The 21,871-nt window shown below is 57.9% G+C and overlaps 1 protein-coding gene across 1 annotated transcript; it reads left to right on the plus strand.

Annotated features, from left to right (window-relative positions):
* The first annotated feature begins 1,309 nt into the window (after positions 1-1,309).
* On the plus strand, positions 1,310-10,387 carry LOC123927440 (SLAM family member 9-like). The gene is made up of 7 exons (XM_045982008.1): positions 1,310-1,388; positions 3,204-3,309; positions 5,653-6,045; positions 7,602-7,898; positions 9,399-9,530; positions 9,726-9,815; positions 10,082-10,387. The coding sequence occupies exons 2-7, from the start codon at positions 3,237-3,239 to the stop codon at positions 10,171-10,173; spliced, it is 1,077 nt and encodes a 358-aa protein (XP_045837964.1). The 5' UTR covers positions 1,310-1,388; positions 3,204-3,236; the 3' UTR covers positions 10,174-10,387.
* Positions 10,388-21,871: the final 11,484 nt, after the last annotated feature.

A 21,871-nucleotide genomic window follows, 5' to 3' on the forward strand; every position in this document is an offset into this window, starting at 1 on the left:
GGTGTGTCTGCCCCGTGGGGACCGGGGATGCTAGAGGCGGGGCTCCTGTTGCTGAAGAGCCCCCGGGAGCACTTAGCAGCACCCGCTGCCTGGGGGCCCAGGAGGAGCAGGGGGATGGGTCAGGGCCCCCTGGGAACCCACAGCTCACAGCGTCCACCTCCAGCTCACTCCAGGGCCGCAGTCCTTGAAGGGCGCACAGATGCTGGTCAGGTTCAAGTGCTTGTGCTCACTGTCTTCTTGGGTCTGAGAGCAGATACCGGAGTCTGAGCCGGACAATGTGCCTGCCTTTGTTTCCGCTAGACAGCAAGACGCTGGCATGGATGTGCCTTTGGACCCAACTGCTGTTGGGCTGAGCCTGGTATTCAAGGTCTGGGTCACTGCCCAGGGCAGGATAAACCGTGCCCTTACCTGGTGACAGCGTACCTGACTGCTCAGGGCCCCAGGAGAACCCGCAGAGAACAGCTCCCTGCCTTCCCCAGCAGCTCTGTGGGGCCCTCTGCAACTGCCCCTCGGAACAATGTGTTACTTAAACTATAGCCCCTGGAGAATTTTACTAGTTACTGAGCACATTTAGATACGGCCTTAAGAAAAACATATACTGGCAACAGGTCTTTGGGGAGACGGACGATATACGACCATGAAGCTGGGCAGCTGGGGACGCCCGGTCAGCTCAGGGTGGAACGAAATACCACCTGCTTCCCTTTTCCGTTACCGCTCCTTTCTCTTCCAGAAGCGCCCGTTGTTAGTTAAATGAGTCCTTTGAACGTGCTTGGTTAACTATAAGCTTTATCCTCCTTCTTGTTTGTCCCCAAGACATGTGACTAATGTTTGCCCTTCAGCGGTTCTCTGTCGGCTGCTGTTTCTATCTAATAAAAGTGAGACTGTGGAGCCGCTCAGGGCGGCAGTCTTTCCGGCTGTCGTCCCCTGCTCCCAGTCTCTTGTAGCTGACTTGTTTGTGCCTAATTCTTCTCCCGTTCCCCGACTGGAAGCGGCAGCCCTTGGATGGAGTGTCTGTCTCAGGGTGGGGCTGGGTGAGTAGGTTGCCTGGGAAGCCACCTTGGGCTCAGGGACGACAGCAGATAGTGAATGGGGCTGCCGGGGGACCTTGTGTGCTCAGTAAACACTGCTGAAGGGACAGCATGGATGGTTGCCACGCCCAGTTTACTGGAAAGCTGCTGGTCTTATCTGGCACGTATGTGAGCCCCCACTGTCCTTACAGGACACCCCAGGGAGCAGGTGCAGGTAGGCAGGCTGGGACCGTGGGGCGCCCTCTCTCGGGTCTCTAGGGTCAGGGCTGGACGCTTCTGAATGGGAGCTATTTCCCAGTTACCTCCTGCGGGGGCTTCCCCTCCTGGGTCCCGTGGAGAGGCTCATTCTCAGGGACTCAGGTGGGGATCCGCAGAGCCCACCCTCTCCCCTCTGGGGCAGAGTGGTGTGTCTGAGCCTCTGGGCTGGGCAGAGGCTGGTGCAGGTGTGGTGCTCTGTCGTCCCCAGCCCACGGAAGAGAGATGCTGAGGACTGTCCAGGCCAGACCCCCCAGGGAGACCAGGGGTAAAGGAAGCCCAGAGGAGGGACAGATTGGTCAGTTGGGCGGGGGTCCCCAGGAAGCTGGGCTGGCAGAGCCCTGCAGGAGTGCTGGGCCTGGTCCAGGGAGGAGCCTTCTCTGCACCTCTGGGCCTCCCCAGGTTCAGAGGAGATGGCGTTGGAATGACTGATGGGAGGTTAAGAGCAAGGGAAGGTTTCCGGGAAGCCAGACCACCAGACCCCCAGGAGGACAACATTCATGCCCCAGCAAGGAGGGCGGTTTTCACCAGTCTCTCCAGGCTCACAGTCTCTGAGGGTCCTGGTCCCTCCTGGGAGACCAGCCTGGGCTGCTTCTCAGGTCAGCAGCCTGTGGGTCTGAGCCGCACGGGTGGTGCTGGCCCGGGAGTGACTCAGCCAGTGCAGGGGGCGGCTGTGGTCGGCAAAGGGCCGCTGTGGACCTCAGAGGCTGCAGAGATGCCGCCACAGGCTTCTGTCCTCTGCCTGAGGGTGTGAGACAGGAGAGAGGCTGCCCTGGGTCAGGCCTGACCTCCCTCCCCCTCAGTGTGGCTTCTTAAGGTCTGCAGTGAACTTGATTCTGGAAAGACCAGTGGCCAAGGAGGTCTGAGACTTGGGTCTGGCTCTGCCTCATCCCGGCATCCAGACCGGGGGCTCATCAGATCACCTACGGGTCCTGACTTTGCTCATCTGTGACATGGACGGTAACCCTGAGTCCTGCTGCCCCTCACAGGGAAAGAGCTTGGGAACCACAGAGGCCTGGACACATGGAAGCCTGGTGACCCGAGCTGTCTTGCTGCACAGGGCTGCGGGAGGGGACAGAGATCAGTATCTGCAGGTGTAGAAAGTCCCGGGGCTGCCCCAGCATGGAGTGTGTGCAGGCTGACCCTCCGGGGTCCCGGCCTGCAGCTGCTGGGGCTCCCTCCTGGGCCCTGTGCCCCACCCGAAGGTGGGGTTTGCACAAGCAAACAGTTCTCACCCTGAGACGGCTCACCCAGGGCTGGAGGGATGGGCAGAGCCTCACAGGGCAGGGGGGCTGTGGGGCTGCTCCTGTGGGGGTGGGCTTGGTCCTGGGGTGGGGGCCAGGGCCGGCCCTAGGCTGCAGACAAAGCCCTGGGGACCAGCAGTGGGGACATGCCCGTGTGTGCCCTGGGGTGTGGGGGAGACACTTCCCAGGAGTGCTTTGTTCTCGGGCTCCTAGCTTCTCACCGTGACACCTGACAGTGAGGTTCCTAGAAAATCATGAAGGAGATGTGACTCGTGAGATGGTGTAAAGACAGAGGACAGGCCCAAAGCAGGAGAGGCCCCATGTCCTTTGCTCCAGGAGGGGACTCTGTGCCTGGCCATCAGATGACACTGGCGAGCAGGGCGGCCGGGGCTGAGTGGGAGCCCAGGGACAGAGGTCAGGGGTCCTAGGGGTGCAGGCTGGGGAGGGGAGACCACCAGGCTGGTTGTGAGCACCGGGCCTTCTAGAGGGCGGCTGTTCCCACACCTACTCTACAGTTATCTCCTGCGGCCACTGCGGGTGCTGAGCTAACAGGAGAGATGGGAACGGTTTAATCAAGACTGGCCAGCTGTGCCCCAGGAACTAACAGTCAGCACCCCACCCCCCCTTGGGGTGGGGAAGGGCTTGGAGCTCTTCTCAGCCAAGCTGTTCCTCACAGGCCCAGGCGGAGCCAGCGGGGAAGAAGCCGGCCATGGGCGCCTGCTCAGAAGACCCCCACCTGTGCGGGGCCTCGTGGCTCCTGCGATTCACCAGCCTCCTCCTCAGTGAGTGGCCCGGGCCCCTGGGAGGGAGGCCTCGGGGTGGGCAGGGAGGCAGGCGCTCCCGGGCTGGCTGAGGTCTGTGCTGAAGAACCAGATGAGCAGCTCCGTGATGATGGAGCACACAAGGTGCGCTGGGTTAGAGCCCCGGGGGGGACAGAGGGAACAAAGGGAGCTTTGGGCTGAGGCCAGGCTGGGAACCCTGACCCCGCTGCCTGGAAGGGAATCCCTTCCCCCTCCCAGGGGGTTGAGGCCAGGAGAGCTCAGAGGCTCCTGGGGAGAGGATGGAGGAGACACAGGAGCGGCTGCAGGGGACCCAGGTGGGGGGCACACCCCCCCACACCATGCACAGGGGAGCGACAGCCTCTGCAGCTGCTGTGTGCAGGAGGGGCCGACCCAGAGCCCCTGTCTGAGCTGGAGGGGCTGCGCTAGTCTGGCTCCTTGGGCAAGATGAGGCCCTGAATCCAGTGACATTCTGTTTGCAAAGGAAGGAAAGGATCCCCCAGAATTCAAGGGTCTGCACCATCTGCTGTGTGTAGGGGTGAGCCGGGAACGGGAGACTGCTGACCTGATCTGGGTGGGGGTGACCTGGGTGGGGGGACAGGAAGGAAGCAGAGACGGTCCCAAAACAGAACTCAATTAAGTCATCCTGTCAGAAACCTAATTCCAGTCATTCCTTCATCGGAGTCCGTGTGCTTCTGTGTTAACACATGAAATAAGAACAAAGGCGAAAACACTAAGATCCTCAGAACTGAATTCTGAGGAGAGTAGGGAAAGCTTTTATTGTTTGTAATGTTTGGTGTGAACATACCAGCCCCTCCGTGCCTTCAGGGATTCTAGGGAAATTCTGGAATCCCAAGGCATTTGTAAATAGGGAGATTACTCATTAGAAAGTGAGCTTCGCAAGGCATTGAGATCCCTTTTTTAAACAAAATTACTTCCTTTCAATAAATGTAGTTTTTCTCTTCTTTTCAATCTGACTTAGCTGGAGACGTAACGGGAGATTACAGAATTCTCTTCCATAAATAGCAGGGTTGGAAGATAATCTAGGAATGAAAGAAAAGAAGGATAAGAGAGAGGGAAATGGACAAATTTTTACATTGATGGTTCAAAGTCAAATTTCATCTAATTTAAATAAACTCGGACTCTCTTGCTCACACCCACCCCGCCCCTGACCTTCTGTCCCTCCTTGGGGTCAGCACCTTTTGCAGATCTGAGCACTGTCGTGTCTTCCTCCCGTCCTGAGGGGGCTTCCAGCTTCTGGGCCGCTCCTCCCCCACAGCCTGAAGGCTGAGCCTCCTCTCTCCCGGGTTCCCCCCTTTCCAGCAGGTGCCAGTTAACCCCCAGGTAGCCCCAAGTCCCTTCCCTGCCAAAGCCCACTGAGTACTTGAGTCTCCTCTCCTGGGACAATAGCGGGGGGTGAGACCCCAGACCTGCTCAGAGTCCACTGACCAGACAGCAGAGCTGGGGGGAGGAGCCCTGTGCAGGGCAGGGCAGGGCAGGGCAGGGCAGGGGGAGGGCTGTAGGGCCGCTCTCTGCACGGGAAGCAGGGGCCTGGGGGAGAGGGAAGGAGGCTCCAGGACTGGCTCTGCCTTGTGTGACCTAGACCAGTCCCCCTTCTGCCCTCGAGGGAGCCTCTCCTCTGTGAAAGATCCCCTTGAAGGCCCTCCAGCTGTGATATCCTGGGACTGGGGGTTTCTCCCTGGATGGGACTGTCCTGTGGCTTCTCTTGAGGCCTCTGCTCCGTGTCTCCCTCCTCTCCTGTCCTCATCCTGCGTCCTGACGGGGACTGACAGCCAGGGAGCCTGCTTGGGCCCCTTCAGAACCCAGAACCCAGGGTCACCTGTGGTCACTCCTCCGGCCTCCAAGGAGGGAGGGATGCGTCTTCGAGCCCTGCAGTCCTGCAGTCCTCGGGCCATCCCCTGTCTCTGCCTCTGCTCCTGAGCCGGGTCTTTATCGTGCTCTGCTCCTTAGAGGCGAGTCCCTGGGGAGCGACCCCCTCCAGGGCAGAGCTTGGAGAGCCTGTGGGCGCAAGGGGTTTCTGCAGCCCTGTGAGAAGCTGCCTCCTGCAGAAATGCACTTTGTGCTTTGAATTGGAGACCTCCTGACATTCGTCCTCTCGCTGTCAGGGGTCAGGACAGTGCAGGTGAGCAATTTCCCGTGACCTGCTCAAGGGGACGCTCCCCTGGGACCAGGAGGGATTCCAGCCTCGCCCCAAACTCATGACACTCTCCTGCCCTCCCAGACTCCAGGGGGCACATGGGATGGATTTCAGGAAGATGGTTCTAGGGTTTTCGCCTTTATTCCTAATGTGAAAACCACCCATGTTTTCTGTGTCCTATGCCCTAGGTGTCTGCAGCGCTGTGACCCAGAGTCCTGGAGCCCGTGAGTCTGCAGTGGACAATTCTGGAATCCCTGTTACTCTGAAGGGGACTCAAGGAACTCCTGTATTGTTTCAAGTGATCAGAAATCCAGAATTACCTCCAGAATTTGAGCTGGAGAAGATGTCTTGGGGCATCGTATCCAGATCAAATTACATAGTCATGCTGTATGTGTTTCCTGGGAGAGATGTTCCACGATGGGTCAACTTCCAGGACAAGTTCCACAAGAGGGTCTATGTGCTCAACATAATGACCCTAAGGATTGACAACCTGACCCTTGAGGACAGTGGGCTGTACCGGGCTCGAGAGTCCTATACGAGAGGAAGACAATATGACCAGGATTTCCACCTGATGGTCTACGGTACGTGGCGGCCCCTCCCCCAGTCCCACAGCTGACCCCCTTCCTCTGTCCCCGGAGTGTCCGAGCGCTTGAAGGATTCCTTCTAGACCGCAGCCTTCGGACTCGATCGTCTCCCAGAAATTTGATGCTGTGAGGTCACCACAAATGCAGGCAGAGCTGAGACTCACACCAGGGATAAATCACGTCTGTGCTTCAGGAGGGAACACGGAATGGGGGAAATGGGGATTTTGCCATAACACTCATTGTCTCCATAGGACTCGGGGTCCTTGATGGGACTCTTACTGTCCAGTGCTGCAGTGACTGACCACACCCCCCCCTCCCGGGGTCCTCCTGGGCTGTAGGGCAGGAGTCAGACCCCAGAGTCTCTGCCATGAGGTCCAGGTGTCGGCAGGGCTGTGCTCCTTTCTGGAAGCTCCAGGGAGAATCCACTTCTGTTCCTGTCTCCCCTTCTAGGGGCATCCACACCCCCTGGATCGTGGTCCCTTCCTCCCCCTTCACAGGTGGCACAGGGGGGATGAGCCCCTCTGACACCGTCTCCCTCCCACCTCCTCTCCTGCCTCCTCCCACTTGTGAGGACCCTGTGATCACATGGGGCTTGTCCGGGGAGTCCAGACCATCTCTAGTTTAACATCAGCTGGTTCTCAGCCTCAGTTCCCTTTGCCCTAGAACCTAAGACACCTGCAGGCTCTAAGGGCCAGCACGTGGCCATGATTAGGGGACACTCGTCACCTAGCAGGATCTGGAATCCCATGTGTCGTTCTCCCCGCCCTGTCCCCTTGTCCTTCTCAGGCCAGCCCGAGTCAGCTCACTCACAGACTCCACGGTTCAGCTCTGAACCTCCACAGATGGAGGAGAATTCATAGGGTAACCCCTCCTCAGACCCTCAGGGAGAAGCTCTCTCTCCCTGTACCCCTTCCCCCTGCACAGGGAGACGTCCTGCCTCAGAGAGAGTGGCCTTCACAGCTTCAGGATCTGGAGATTCCCAAGAGTGACTGTCCATCTGTCCCTTGTCTTCCTGGGTGGACCCCAAGCTCAGTGCCTGTTATAACCACCTTGGAGTGTCCATACCTTGGAACCACCACTGTGTTCCCCACTGCGGTCTCTTCTGGGGGAGCCTGGGGCTGCTCTCTGGGCTCCCAGAGCTGCCGGTGGCCGTCTGCACCACGGGCTCTGTGGTCCCTGGAACCATCTGAGCAGGAGTAGAGCCGGGCCCTGGACCAGGACAAATCCTTGTGTCTCACACCTAACCTTCCTGTAGGGGACACATCACTTTCTTGGAGTTAATGGGTTTCAGGCAGATGACTCCAGCATCTAATTTCTCGTGGGAGATTTGTAAGACGTGCTCAGCCTAGTGAATCACATAGAGCTGAACTCAGTGGCTCCCTTCCCTATGGGTACCTGCTGGATATTTGGGTCAATTCTCTTGTTATCTATAAAATGCAATCACTGTCCTTAGGGGGAGGAAGCCAGAGTGTCAGGGAGAATCCGCAGTAGAGGGAGAAGCTGTGATGTTGTCTACTCACTGAGACTCTGTCCTCTTGTCCCTCCCGTCCCAGAGCCTGTGCCCCTTCCCCAGATCTGGGCCATGATTCTGTCCCTCACACAAGGCTGGTGCAATTTCACCTTGGAGTGTGACCCCACGGGAACCAAGGAGGACCTGACTGTGTCCTGGGAGAACAAGGGTCTCCCCAGGGAGCTGGAGCAGAGACCGGCCCCAGGACCAGCCCCCAACCCCTGGACCCTGGCTGTGAACCTGCCCCTGAGCCGGCCCAGCCCCAGCCTTACCTGTGTGGTCAGCAACCAGGTGGACCAGAAAACTGCCTCCCTGGACCTTGGGGACATCTGTGGCCGTGGTGAGTGCACCTGTCAGAGGAGAAGGGCTATCCCGGTGCTCAGGGAACCCAGGGTGAGGGTTCTCGGCTTCTGTCCCCCATGTTTATGTCACCCCCTGCCACCTGGTCACCCAGTCCAGGACTCTGGCAGGAACATCCAACCTGCTTCTACCCTTTGGTGTCCCTCCCATGCTGCTCTCCACCCCTCACCCCTGCTGGTCCACACAGAATCTAGCATCATCTCAAGTGTGTCTAGGGAGATTGTGAGGAAAAGTGAATTAGGGGTGTCCGTGGTCTCTGCAATCAGAGGGGTCTGGGCCAGTGACTCCTGCAGGATTCAGGACTTGGGGCTCCTCTGGCTGATTCTGGTTTCACGGACACACATCACACCCACCTGCTTGCTTTCAGTCCCGATGTGTCCCGCTCTCCTCCGCTGCCAGCCTCTGCTCAGGCCCCTCCCTCTGCCCTCAGCCCTTCCAAGTCAGGAGTCCTCCACTCCCCACTTATTCCCATCCAGGGACCCCTACCTGCAGCTGGCTCTAGGGGCCTGTGACCCGGGCAGTCCCACAGGACCGCATGCTGGGGGGCAGTCCCAGCAGGAAGAGAGTTTGCACGGGGGCTCCTCAGCCTCGATGGCTCAGGGCCCTGCAGGAGCTGCTGCTGTCCTGCCCTCACACTTCGTCTCCTCTAAGGAGTGGTCAGTGGCCCCACACTGGGAGCTAATGCTCTGGCCCAGGATTAGTGTCCTGTGCAGCCTGAACCCCTGGTGGGCAGGGGCCATATCTGCTTCTCCATTGAATGCCTGTCCCAGCCTCGGCCTCGGGCCCTTTGCTCACAGTCAGTGTGTCCCTGAATGAAGGAATGAATGACTTGGATCCCTGTAAGCCCTCTCGCCCCTCCACCCCTCCTCCACCAGCTGCTTGGGGACCTACTGTCTTAGTATCCCTGACCACAGAGGCAGATCATGGCTCAGGCCCCCCTGGGCTCTCTGGAAAGAGGCTCCTGCCTCCCTCTTATTCTCCCATCGGGGTCCTCCTGCCTGGTCCCTCTCCCATCTGGTCAAGTGGGTGCAGACAGCTCCAAGCACTGGGGAGTTGTCACAGACATTCCTGGTCATGACTCTCCATCCTGGGATGCCTCACCCACCCTGAATATCCAGCAATCTCCTACTCCTCCCTCAAAACCAGATTTGGCCATCACCTCCTCCAGGAGGCCCTCCCTGATGACCTGGGTACAAGCTGTAAGGATTAGTGCCCTGGGATGGCTCTGGCTGGCTGCCTCTGGCATGTGCTCAGCCCTCCCCCTGCTGAGGGGCTCCTCAAGGGCGGGCACCATGTCCAGATCCTCTCAACACCCCGGGCCCAAGCAGGAGCTCAGGAACTGGCTGAGTGAGAGCCCCTGCCCTGCTCCTCCCTCTCGAGCTTCTGACCAGGTCCCTTCAGAGTCTCCATGTGCCTTGCAATGGGCGTCCTCAGTTCTCTGTTGCCTCAACCTTCGTCACTCTCTGTGCGATGGAAACAGATGCGCAAGGACAGACCAGTGCTGCCCACTTGCCCGGTATCCTGGCGTCTGTTGCGGTCCTGCTGCTGATCCTCGGAGCTGGGATGTGCCTTTGGAAGACATGTGTGAAAAACAACTTGGAGCCTGGGAGAGGTAGGTTGCACTTTCCTTCCTGTACCCAGACACCTCCCTCCTTTACTGGACCTTGGGTTCCCTTTGTCCTGCATTTTGCTGCTCAAGGAATAACCCTGCAGGAGGCTGGCAGGTGTGGCCATGGCCATGGGGTCATGGAGGGGGAGGGTACTGGTTTCCAGGCTGAGACTCAAGCTCCATCTGTGTGTGACTCAGGGGCAAGATCGCAGGAGACCAGGGACCCAGATGGTGGCATCCACTACGCAGATCAGACCTATCAGGGGATCTGGAGACCGCAGGGACAAGGTGAGGCTGGGGGAGGAGGCATCCGGGGTTCTCCCAAGTCCCTCTGTGCCTGGGTGTGGGCCTGTCAATCCCAGTCATCTGCAGGCTTTGGTCTCCAGGCCTCTGTAACCCTTTCCAGACAACACAGTATTAACTAAGGACATTCTCCTGGGGTCCATGCAGTGCTGGGCACTGGGGGAGGTCATGTGCAGCCCTGGGTCTGTGGGGGCTCCTCTGGGTCCTCTGCGTCCCTCAGCTGTTCCTGGAACCCTCCGTCTGCATTCCAGGGTATGTCTACATTCCACATCGAGAAGAGAACTCTCTCACTACTGTCTACAGTGAGGTCCGCAGGCCAGGCCATGACATGACCGTGATTTAACTAGAAGAAGCAGGAGACTCCTGCCCCGGGGACACCTGTCTCGTGAGCATGACGCCCACAGCTCTGGTCCTGCCTCTTCCACCTCCGACGGCTCTGAGCAGGACTGGATGGGTCCAGCAGTTCTTTCTGTGCTAAATCCTTGTGCACAAGTTCCCCGTGAGACACACACAGTGGTAGATCAGGGAAACTGAGTAAATAAATTGGTCCAAACCTGTTCCAGGACCACTCAGCCTCTGCTATGTGACAACCCTAGACAGCCCCCCTGTCCCCCTCATCTGTATGACATCAAAGTGCCTTGCAGACCCTCAGCCTCTGGGGCAAGCCATGGTGAATTCACGGCATCTGTCCTGGGTCCGTCTTGAGCACCCCTAGCTGTCAGCTTTGTGCTGAGAGCTATTTATAGACAATGAGAATTTGTAATTGTCCTTGCTCACTGAGGGATGGCTCTGTGACACTGAGTGCATGTTTTGTGTGTGGGGGACTGGGAATAGTTCGCCTGAGCCCTAGAAAAATACTGTCTCTTACTCTTGGTAAGGGACACACTTTCTCTCCTTCCATGCTCTACCACCATTCCTGTAGGTGACAAAGCAGCCCGCTATTGGCCCGAATTAGTAATTGAAGCAAGACAAAGTGGGTCTCAAATGCCCCTTCCCCTCCATCTCGCAGCTGAGCCTGGAGATCCACTGGAAGCAGGTAGATCCCCTCAGATCAGAGGAAAGAAGAGAAGCTTCTCATCCTGAAACCTCAGTGTCCATACAGGAGGGTGCTTGCACACACACACATACACACACAAGCACATGCACACACACACACCAGCCTCCAGCCGTGCAGCTGTCTGGTCAGAACCAGGGCTGTCCCACAAACATGCAGATCACAGTAGCAAGGAGGACTCGAAGTGTCTGAGAACATTGTCCCATCTGGGTCGCTGGCAGAGCAGGGCTGTGTCCCTGAATCGTGTGGTCCGTTTCTGAGCTCAGCTCTGTTCCCTCCGGGGTCCCTACAGCTCACCCTTGCTGGTGGGCGGGGAGCAGGGAGAAACCACGTCCCAGGCACTGGGAAGCAGGAACTCCAGCAGGTGGTGATGTTGTCATTAGCCACACAGCACACGGTGGGTGACAGACGTTGGACATGATTCCTATTCTCAGTGCAGTCCGGACAGTGAGGGGGTGAGGACTGGACGTACACGAGGCCACGGTACCCCCCACAGAGCCACACGGGGCTCCCTGCCCTCTGCACCCCGTCCCACTCTCTCACCCATTCCGTGGACCTGGACTGGATGACTGTCCGTGTCTGCAGAGCACTCGGGAGCCTCAGTGCGCTCCCGGGACCAGGAGCACAGAGTTCTAAATCTGTGTTCAAATCCTGACTAGTGTCATGATGGGTCCCTGCCCTCCCTGTGGCCTTGTATCCTGCAGTCTTGGTGAACTCACCTATTAGTCTTGGGAATTTTCTGTAGAAACTCTGGGATTTTTTGTCCGACATACATATAAACAGTGTCCATAATAAACACAGGTTTTCTCTTTCCCCTTTCCCATTTGTATATTATTTTATTTCCTTTTCTTGTCGTATCACACTGATCAGACTTCTAGGGGAACGCTGCATAGCAGTGCTGAGAACAAACAGCTTTGCCTCCTTCCCAGTGTTCAGGGAAAAGCTAGTTTTCGACCACTAAGGATGATATTAAGTGTAGGGTTTTTTGTAAATATGTTTTATTAGATTTATCAGTTTCATTTTCTCTGTTCTTGTCTTATTTTCTTTTTTCAAATTACTCTGGATTTATTTTGCTCTTGTATTTCTAGATACAAAAGGTAAATGCTTCAATTGTTAATTTGAGCATTTCTTCTCCTGTATTATCTGCCTTTCATAATATGTATTTCCCTATAGGCACTGGGTTAGCTTCTTTTCACACACTTTGATATCTTGTATTTTTCATTTCCATTCACTTCAAATATTTAAAAATTTCTCTCAAGACTTCCTCTTTGACCTGTGGGTTATATAGAAATCTTTCTTAATTTCTTTTCTTCCTTTCTTAATTTCTTTTTTTAAAAGATTTTATTTATTTATTTGACAGACAGAGATCACAAGTAGGCAGAGATGCAGGCAGAGAGAGAGGGAGATGGAAGCAGGCTCCCCACTGCACAGAGAGTCCGATGCGGGGCTCGGTCCCAGGATGCTGGGATCATGACCTGAGCCGAAGGCAGAGGCTTTAACCCACTGAGCCACCCAGGCGCCCCTGTTTCTTAATTTCTAAATGGAAATTTTTCTGTAGTTTAGGATATTAAATTCGACTCTAATTCTATTGTGGTCAAAGAAATACGTTATTTCAAATCCTTAAACGCCGTCAGGTTAGTGTTATGACCCAGGACAGGACGTTGTCTGGGAGGCTCCCGAGGGCACTTGAAAGGAATGTGAGGTCAGCTGCTGGGGTTGAACATTCTCTAAATGTCAGTGAGGTCGCGTGGGCTCAGGGTCGTGTTCACTGTCTGTCTTCCTGCTGATTCTCCACGCGGAGAGAGGATGCTCGGCTCTGACCGCGACGGTGGACTCACGTGCTTCTCCTTTCAGTTCTGTCAGTTTCTGCGCCGTGTGTCCGTCCAGTGCTCTGCTGTTAGGAGTTCTTCTCACTTCCTGCTGACTTGGCCTTCCGTTGTTCTGCACTACTCTTCACCTGGAAATAGTCCTTGCTCTGACGTCTGCGCTCTCCGACGTCTACCGGCCCGTCGAGGTGTCTTTGGATTAGCGCTCGTGTGTCGTCATCATCCATGTCACATGTCACAGTGGCTGGGCCCCAGTGCCAAGAGTTGTGCTCAAGTATGATTCTGGACTTTTCTAGGAGGAGATTTGGGATGAGATACACTTAAATGGATGAACTTTGAGTAAAGCAGACTGCCCTCCACTGCGGGTGGGCCTCACCCCATCAGCTGAAGGCTGAGTGAGAGCAAAGACTGACCTCCCCTGAGCAAGAGAGAATTCGACAGCACACGGCCATCAGACTGGAACCGCGGTATTGGCTCTTCCTTGTGTCTCCTCCTGACGACCTTGGACTTGAACCCCAGCAGCAGATCTTCCCTGCGTCTGTCTGGCTCACCCTCCCCGCAGACCTGACTCACCAGCCTCTATAATAGTGTGAGCCATTCCTACAGCACATCTCTCTGGATCTACAAGCGTCCTAGACTGCTGGTTCCTGCAGAATCCTGACTACTGTCCGCAGCACATCTTTTCCTATCTCCTTCCTGCTAACCCAGCTCCATCAGCCCAGACGGGAATGGCAGGTCCAGAGTGACCTGGGCCCTTCAGTCCTGTGTCCAGTCTCCTGTCTCAGAAGCACCCATCTGAGTGCTCCTTGACCTTCCTCTGCCTGTTCCTGTTCCTACCCCATCCTGAATGGCCCCACAGAAACCACATCACCTGCTGTCCACACTGGGCTTCGGTTTCCCCATCGGCTGATTTTCCCGAGATCGTGTCTCTCACCCTCACTTCTTCCTTCCTCTTCTCCCACTGTCAGTGACTGTCCCAGTGAGTGTCACTTTTCCCTTCTTGTCACAGGGGTCCACACAACCTGAGGGGCTCCCAGGCTACCTTCTGTCCCAGGCAGACCTCAGCAGGTGCATGAACACCACACCCAGACCTGGATGCAGAGGGAGGACAGGTGCGGGGGAAGAACCGAGCAGTGATGCCTGGTCAGGTCTGTCCTTCCAGCTCCTCTGAGCTTCTCGGGACAAGAAGAAGGTAATGCATGACATCAGTGCTGCTCATCAGAGCAGATTTTGTAGAAGTTTTTTAGTAAAATGTTTACAGCAGTAAAGGGCCAGGTGGGAAGGAGAGAAATGTTGACAGACACTGACACGCATGTGCCCAGTGGCCGTGGTCCAGCTACACCATGACTCTTCATTGGCCGCACAGGTAGAGGCAGGAGAGGAAGGCTGGAGGACACTGGAGGTGACAAGTCCCTGAGGAGACACTGGACACGTAGTCTCCGAGTGGTCCAGCCCTGACTGTCCATGTTAGAGGGTTGCAGGAAGGGAAACTGAATGGCTCCATGATGCAGAAGATAAAATCCGGTGGATGGGACCTGAGATGTCCATAAATCTCTCAGTGGATCTTGTTCCTTCTACTGCGTCCCCATCCAGGTGGAGTGGAGAGGGACCCAGGTGTCTCTGGCCACTCTACTCCCTCTGCCATCTCGCTCCCTTCCAAGCCTCCACAATTGTGGGCATTAGTGGGATAGACCAGATCCTGGGTCATCGATTCTCCTCCAGGGGAGACTCTCCAAGACTGTAGAGTTCCCACTTTCCTGATTTCTTTAGCCAAAGTGACCAGATAGAGCCTGTATGAGGAACAGTCTCTCCTCTCCCCGCTTCCCTTTCTCAGCTGCTCCCTGTGCTGCTCACAAAAGCTGCTCGTGCTCATGGGCATCCTTCATTTCAGTGTAATTTCTCCCTCATGAGCCTGCAGGCAGCCTGAGGACAGAAGCTTCCCTTGTTCTTTGTCCCATCACCTGTGACATGGACAAAGCTGCTTCCTGGTACCTGTTCAATACTTGTTGGTGGAAGATGAGAAACATTTGCTCTGAAATCATTTGTCCCTCATCTGGGTTGCTAGGGGGGCCCACCCAAGCCTCCACATTAGAGCATGTGAAGTTGAATCTCACTGTCCCTGCAGATGACCTACCCTGAGCTGCCCACGTGGTTCTGCCAAGACAAGCTCCAGCTCCTATGATCGGACCCGCTCAGTGTGTGCATCCAGCCATGGACCTCAGCTGTGCTGGGATCATAGCTGCTGGGATCATGTCTCAGTCCGTCTGGCATCATGCTGACCTCCATGGGAACTCCATCACCTTGATGTGACCATGTGTGAAGAAGTCACAATTACACTAGATGTCCCAACCCAGAGAAACAGCAGATGCGGATTATGGATTCCATGGAAATCAAAGGTGCTGACATCACTGTGAAGTTCCTATGGGTGTAGTCATTTGGGGGAACATGAAAAGATCCTTTCAAACCATTTACGTTTACGGTTTCCTAAAGTACTAGTTCTAGTTATTTATTTCTGCATCATTGTCTGCTTTCCACATTTTATATAATCAATGTGGACTATTCTCCTCAGAAATGAACCCTTATTTTTCAAATATGTGTGTGTCATCAGGTGGAGAGAATCCAATGGGTGTCCCTGTGTTCAAGGATTGAGGCGTCCTGGGGAGTGGGTCACAGACCGAGCAAGTCCTGGGACGCAGGGAGGAGTAGAGGGACCTGAGTCCGGATCGTCTTGGACTCCCTGTGGGGCAGCCGGTTCCCCTCCCAGACGCTGACGCTCCAGGTCAGCCTCCCCCTGGGAGCAGGGCAGATCTGAGGGGCAGCTCCGGGGTGGGCGTTGCTGGGGCCCAGGAGGCAGGTGTGAAGGAGGTGGGCAGCAGGGGGCTTGCTGGTACCCACATCCCGATTTCTCCAGATTCTTGAGGGTTGGGGGGGGAAGGGGAGACCAGGGCCTGTCTGGGATGCCCTCACATCCCCAGGATGGGGAAACCACCCTCAAACCTCTCTTAGGGACGGCAGGTCTTAGCCCTGCTCCGGGGGCCGAGGCTGAGATCACCAGCAGCTCAGAGTCTCACTTTCCAGAGTCCTGCTTTGTCGGGGGAGCTCTGTCGACAGTCTCGGGCCCTGTGTGCACCCCTCCCCGCCCCCCAGCGTGCTTGTGTCCCAGCTCCCAGCTGAGGAGGGCGTGTGTGAGAGTGAGGGGCCAGGACAGCCTCCCAAGGCCCCTGCATTCGGGACAGCTGGGCCGTGACACTGTCCGTGGGGGTTGGGGGCAGGGGAAGGGAACCTTCCTTTCTTATCTGTCTGTGGCCTCTCCATGTGGTTACAGCTGTTTCCAGGCTCTTGTGGGGGAGGGGGTCTCTTGTGAACCAGGCTCTGACTTGGGGTCCTGGACCTGCCCTTGTTCCCACAGCTCCTCACGGTGCAGAGACGGACTGAGCTCTGCAGTCAGACCTGCTGGGTCGCTCGTTCTGCCTCTGCCACATATCGGCGGGAAGATTTTAGACAAACTACAGATGCTGGAGAACTGGCTTTATGTCTCTGAGCTCTGTGGCCCTCACCCGTCGAATAGAAAAATCCCCAAGGCGAGGTGTTCCTTGGAGAGTGAATGGAACAGCGCTCCTTCCAGCCAGAGCCGGACACGGGGACACAGGTCACTCCTGTGTGTGGTGCTACACGTTTCTCACTTGAGCAGAAACTGGCCAACAGTCCCAGGAAGAGAGGAAAAATGTCATTGCGTCCTTGTTCCCTGATGGACAATTTTCCCTGATGCAACAGTTGAAAACTAGAACAGGGTTCCCTGTGGGGCGGGAGGGGGGTCGTGTCAGCATAGAGCTCCCTCACTCTCCCGTGCTCTCACCCCGCGCCCTCCACACAGACGGGGACGCTGAGGGAACCTTTCTTTATAGAAGCTCAGGTCCCCCTCGCCCATCAGTGAGAAAAATCACACCCACCACGGTCGCTACCCAAGCCAACGGCAGGAGCACAGGACGTGCAGAGAGAGACGGATCAGGTGCAGGAGGCTGAGAGATGGTCGTCCTCGCAGGTCAACCACAAATGCAAATCGAACATTCTGGCCACCCTGTTTGCCTGTCAAATGAACACAGCTGTGTCTGTGGTGTTGAGAGTCCAGAGTGCAGTGACAGGGCGGGGACAGGCTCTCTTCTGTCTTATGGCCAATGCCCCCTACCTCAGTGGTCCTCCCCCGGGGCAGCTGTAGGAAAGACTGGACCCCAGTCCTGGGCTCTCTGGGGTGCGGGCAGGTAAGGCCAGGACAGACAGGGACGTGGGGCTGAGTGTGCAGGGAGCCACGTGCCAGGCTCGCCAAGGGCTGTCCACGTCAGGGTGACATGGGTTCCTGCCTCCGCTCTCGTCTGTGGGGGTCTGTCCCCCGGCGGGAAAGACTCCCCTGCAGCAAGCGTGCATTTGGTCATCGACCCTGGGATTTCTAGCTGGGTTTTCCTTTGGATTTTCTGGTTTCCTTTCTGACATTTCTCCTGGAGGAAGGTGAAGAGGACACACAGAGGACCCTGAGGGCGCCTGGCCCTGCTGTCTGCAGCCCCAGACCCCGGGCCGGTCTGGACAGAAAGCACATTCAGGCGGATGAGTGCCTTATTCTTATTCGGGCAAGCTACCAAATCACCAGAGTTCAGACCAGGAGCCTGTTGCCCTGCTTAGTTGGGGTCTCCCAGTGACCTCTACTCTTCAGGTCTGGGGGGCGAGGTCTCAGAGGATCAGAAGGCAAGGTCAGGTGTGGAGCAGGAGAGAGAAGTAGGTGCTGGAGGGCATGGGACCCCGTGCTGACCCCTGCCCTATCGCCCTGTCCCGTCTGACCTTGCCCTCGGCGGTCCAGCAGGGGGGCGGGGGCTCTGCGGGCTGCCTCTGCTCTCCCCTCAGGCTACGTGTGATGGGCAGGTGTGACCTGAGCCCTGAGTGTTTGCAAAGGGTATGTGGCCCCACCACCCTCCTGGGAAACCCTGTGTCCCTAGAGCAGAGCGGGTAGGTGGGTGTCCTCCCCTCGGGTCTCATCCTGAGGCAGAAATTAGGGGCAGGAAAGGGGGGTATCTGGTAGTAGAGCAATTCCCCTGGTGCCTCAGTTTCCCCTCCTTGAGGATCTTGCCCTTGGAGGGGGACAGACGCTGGGAGTGGGGGTGGGGCATGGCTTCCTTTCCCAGTGGCCCTGGTAGGGTAGGGTGAGGGCCCCCGGTCAGCACCCCCCCTCCCTGCTCTCTGCTCTGCCCTCACCCCCGCCCCCCTGCCCAGTTCCCTGGCTCCAGATGAGCCCCTGGGGACCCGCAGCAGCAAACACAAGAGGGACAGGCAGGAGCCGGCCCCAGGGAGTGCGGCAGACAGCACGGTGACTGTGACCCCGCACCTGCCCAGGCCGCCCTCCTCTGCCCTTCCTCCTCGCCGCCCACCCCTGCAAACCAGCCTGGTCGCCCTCAGGGGTCTTCCCAGGGCCAGGGCCAGAGAGAGACCCCGAGACCTGGGCAGCGAGGCTGGGAAGGGCCGCTCCCAGGGGCTGGGCTGCAGTCAGGGCTCAGGGCCAGGGCAGCCCAGGAAGCACCGCCCAGCAGGTGCAGGGACTGAGGGCAAAGCTGTGCGAGCAGCGCCCCCTGGTGGAAGGAGCCGCAGCGACAGCCGCCCTCACCCAGGTCTCCCAGCCCCACCTTCCTGGGCCAAGGGGACGAGGTCTGTCCCTGACACTTGAAGGGAGGACAGCACAGCCCTACCGTGGGAGCCAAGTTCTGTCCCGGTGCCCCTGGGTGTGCCTCCCCACCCCCACCCCCGGCTCTGGTTTTCTCACCTGTCCAGCAGGGGTGGGTTATGGGGCCGACTCTGAGGCCCCTCTGGCTCTGGCATCCTGGGATTCTAGGTCAGGATGGACCCGATCGGGCCCCCGTTACCTCTCTGACCTCCATCTCCTACCTGTCTTGCCTGGGCTCACGGATACTCTGGCCACACTGACCTCCTGCTCCTGGAACAGTCCAGGCAGTGTCCGGCCTGAGGGCCATTCCACGGGCTGTCACCTGGGCTAGGGAAGCGATTCCCCCAGATGTCCACAGTCACACCTCACCTCCTTCCTGTCTCTTCTCAGAAGTCTCCTTCTTGGGGAACCTGGGTGGCTTAGTGGGTCTGCATCAGGCTCTTTGCTCAGCAGGGAGCCTGCTTCACTCCACCCCCACCTCCTGGCCTGCCTCTCTTCTTACTTATGATTTCTTTCTCTGTCAAATAAATAAAAAAAAATCTTTTAAAAAAGTCTCCTTCTTGGGGAACCTGTTCTGACCTCCTGGTGTAACCGGAAACCACACTCCTGGATGCTGAGCCCCCCACCCTGCTCTGTCATCCAGAGCCCTGCTCGCCGAATTGACTGTGGTCCCTGCGCTTGGCCTTTCCCCATGGAGGAGGGGAGAAGGCAGGGAGGATTGCAGAGGGGTTGCTGGGTGCACTTGTGTGTGTGTGTGTGTGTGCGTGTGCGTGTGAGCACCTGGAGTGGGGTGGCGCACAGTAGGATCTCCTGCACTGTTTGTGGAAGGATCAAGTCCACCATCGGGGAGGGCCTGGGTCAGGGCTGACGGGTTCCCCTAACCAGCTCACACTCAGTGCATGGATGGGGTCGTGCTACTGTGACCATACAGGGGTTCAGGGAAAGGAGCCCTTGGCCCAGGAGCTGCCCATGGGGAGACCGAGAAAGAACGGAGGGCACGTGGGGAGAACTCAGCACAGCTCGGCCGCTGTCACTCAGCGTGTCTACACACGGGCCCCCGATTGACCCTCATCAGTGATTCTCGGTGGGATCCAGGGAGCATCAGCTGTGAGAGATGCTCCTCAACATGGGGTGGGGGCCGAGGTCAGATGAATATGGAAATGCGAAAACCACATCCCTCCGGCGATGGTCACCGCCCCTGCTCCAGGGAACATCAGTTTCATCCTTTACTCTGAGATTCACAACACGTATGACCACGGGGTTCAGCTTCCTTCTTCCTTTTTTGGAGCAAAAGCTCTATGGAGGTCCTGCAAGTTACCATCAGAACCATCGCCTACTCTGGGAAATGTCCACTAGAGGAGGAAGCTGAACCCTGAGCCCAGAACCCAGCACTGTGGGGTCCCCGCCAGCCTGCAGCGGGTCCTGGGTCTGGGCCTGCTGGGGCAGGGGTGAGGCAGGTGCTCACTGGGGTGGTCGGTGCGGGATGGGAGCAGCAGCCTTCTCTGGCAGGACCTCTGGGAACCAGGTGGTGGGAGGCCGAGGAGCAGAGCTCAAGCAGGCGTGGCTCTGAGCCGGGACTGGGTCTAGATCACCTTCCCGGGATGAGACCAGACAGAGCCTGAGGCCCTTTGTCTGTGGTGATGCCCGTGGGAAGAATCCTAGGTTGCTTCGGGTGCGGTCAGTTACCCACATCGGGTTTTAGTGTCCAGAGGAGAGTTGTCCCAGGTCCACCCCAAAGCTTCTGGAAGCAGAGTCGTCCTCCCATCCAGCAAACGTCCTTCTGCACCCACTCCATGAAGGGCCCGTGTGGCAGCTGAGGACACAGGATGGAACATGTGTCCTTGGCCTCAGGGGCCTGGATTTCCTACGAGGCCCCAGAATGGCCCCCAGCAGGACTGGGACGCACAGTCAGGGAGGAGGGAGCTGTTGGTCCTGCGAGTGCTGTCCACGTTCATGATGCTCACGGGTCTGGGACATGGACCTGCCCACAGTCCTGGCATCTCAGTGGCCGAGCTCTCTGGCCGTCACCCCGGGCAGCGTGGCCTGGCACAGCCTCCCACAGGTGGGCTGTCCTGGCTTCTCCCCTCTCCCCTCTGGGATTGTTCTCAGTGGATGGCAGACCAGGCCCTGGCCGCTGCGGGATCCTGCGGTCACCGGGTCTGCAGGCGCCTGTCCTCAGAGGCCATCGTCTTAGGGCTTGGCCATGTGACCCGCCCCCCCCACTCACAGGGACCCCCTGGCCTGAATCAGAGAGTGGAGGGGCCGTGAGGGACTGGGGTCTCCCTGCTCCGCCTGTTTGCTCCCCTCCCCCATGCCGAGGTCCCCCTCTCCCCTAACCTCCCTGGAAGCCTGTGAGGGGAGACCTGGACACAACAAGGATCCACAGGCTACCCCCTCCCGATCTGTCCTTCCCACCAGGCTGTCACCGCGATCAACTCTCCTGCACGAGCGGCCTGTTTTCTCAACGGAGGTGAACTTCAGGGCCACTCCTGGCCAGCTGCTGAGCCCCCTCGGAACTCGCTCCTGCAGACTGGGGAGCAGGACCCCCACAGCACAGGGAGCGGCGTCCTCCGGTAACAGCTGCCGGCCGGCCGTCAGGAGCAGAGACCCGGCCACAGGGCCGAGCCGCCTGTCTGCCCCTGCCCGCAGCTCCTCCCCGACCTGCTGGCCGCGTGCACCCAGCCGCCCCCTGACGGGTCATCCTGTGGCCCTCCTCCCAGTCCCTTCCTGCCCTGTTTCTCCGTCCCTGGGCTGCTCCAGTTCCCGGGATGACAGTCAATGCTCGGGAGCCTCTGGGTGGGGGATCCTCCCCCTCCCCTGGAAGGGTCTGTGCTTCTGCCTCCCGATAGCCTGTGCGCCCCCCTAGGACAACGACTCAGCTTCCCCACGTGCTGCACTCAGTAGGTGCTCATGACCTGTGTGTGCAGGTGAGCTGACCCGGGAGGGCTCCTTTGCAGGAGTCTCTAGCGGCAATTCGGACCTCGGCCGCCAGGTGGCGCTGGTGCCTGAGCTCAGGGCCTGGAGGGGGGATGCTCAGGCAGGCTTGGGGGGCACAGGGGCTGCCCAGCGGGGCGGGGCCGCGGAGCCTCTCCCTTTGCTCCCAGACCCACCACAGGGCCAGGTCGGGGTGGGGGCGCCAGAGACAAGGAGGGCCTGGCAGGTGGACCGGGGGCCCTGGTACAGACATGAAGGTGCGGCCAGGAATCAGGGACTAGGAGCCCAAACTGGGAGATCCTCTGGTTTGGGGGTGGGGGGGAAGTGGGGAGAAAGGAGACAACAAGGTGGAGACATCTGAGAGGAAGGATAGGGTGCCAGGAACCCTGAGGGCACTACCGGCCTGGTCCCTACCTGGGGCACTCACAGCTCTGGCTCCTGTCTGACTTTCCTCTCCAGGCTGTGTGACCCTGGGCAGGTCACCTGCCCTCTCTGTGCCTCCGATTTCTGCTGAGCCCAATGA

The sequence above is a fragment of the Meles meles genome, chromosome 17, assembly GCF_922984935.1.
Source record: "Meles meles chromosome 17, mMelMel3.1 paternal haplotype, whole genome shotgun sequence".
Taxonomy (NCBI): domain Eukaryota; kingdom Metazoa; phylum Chordata; class Mammalia; order Carnivora; family Mustelidae; genus Meles; species Meles meles.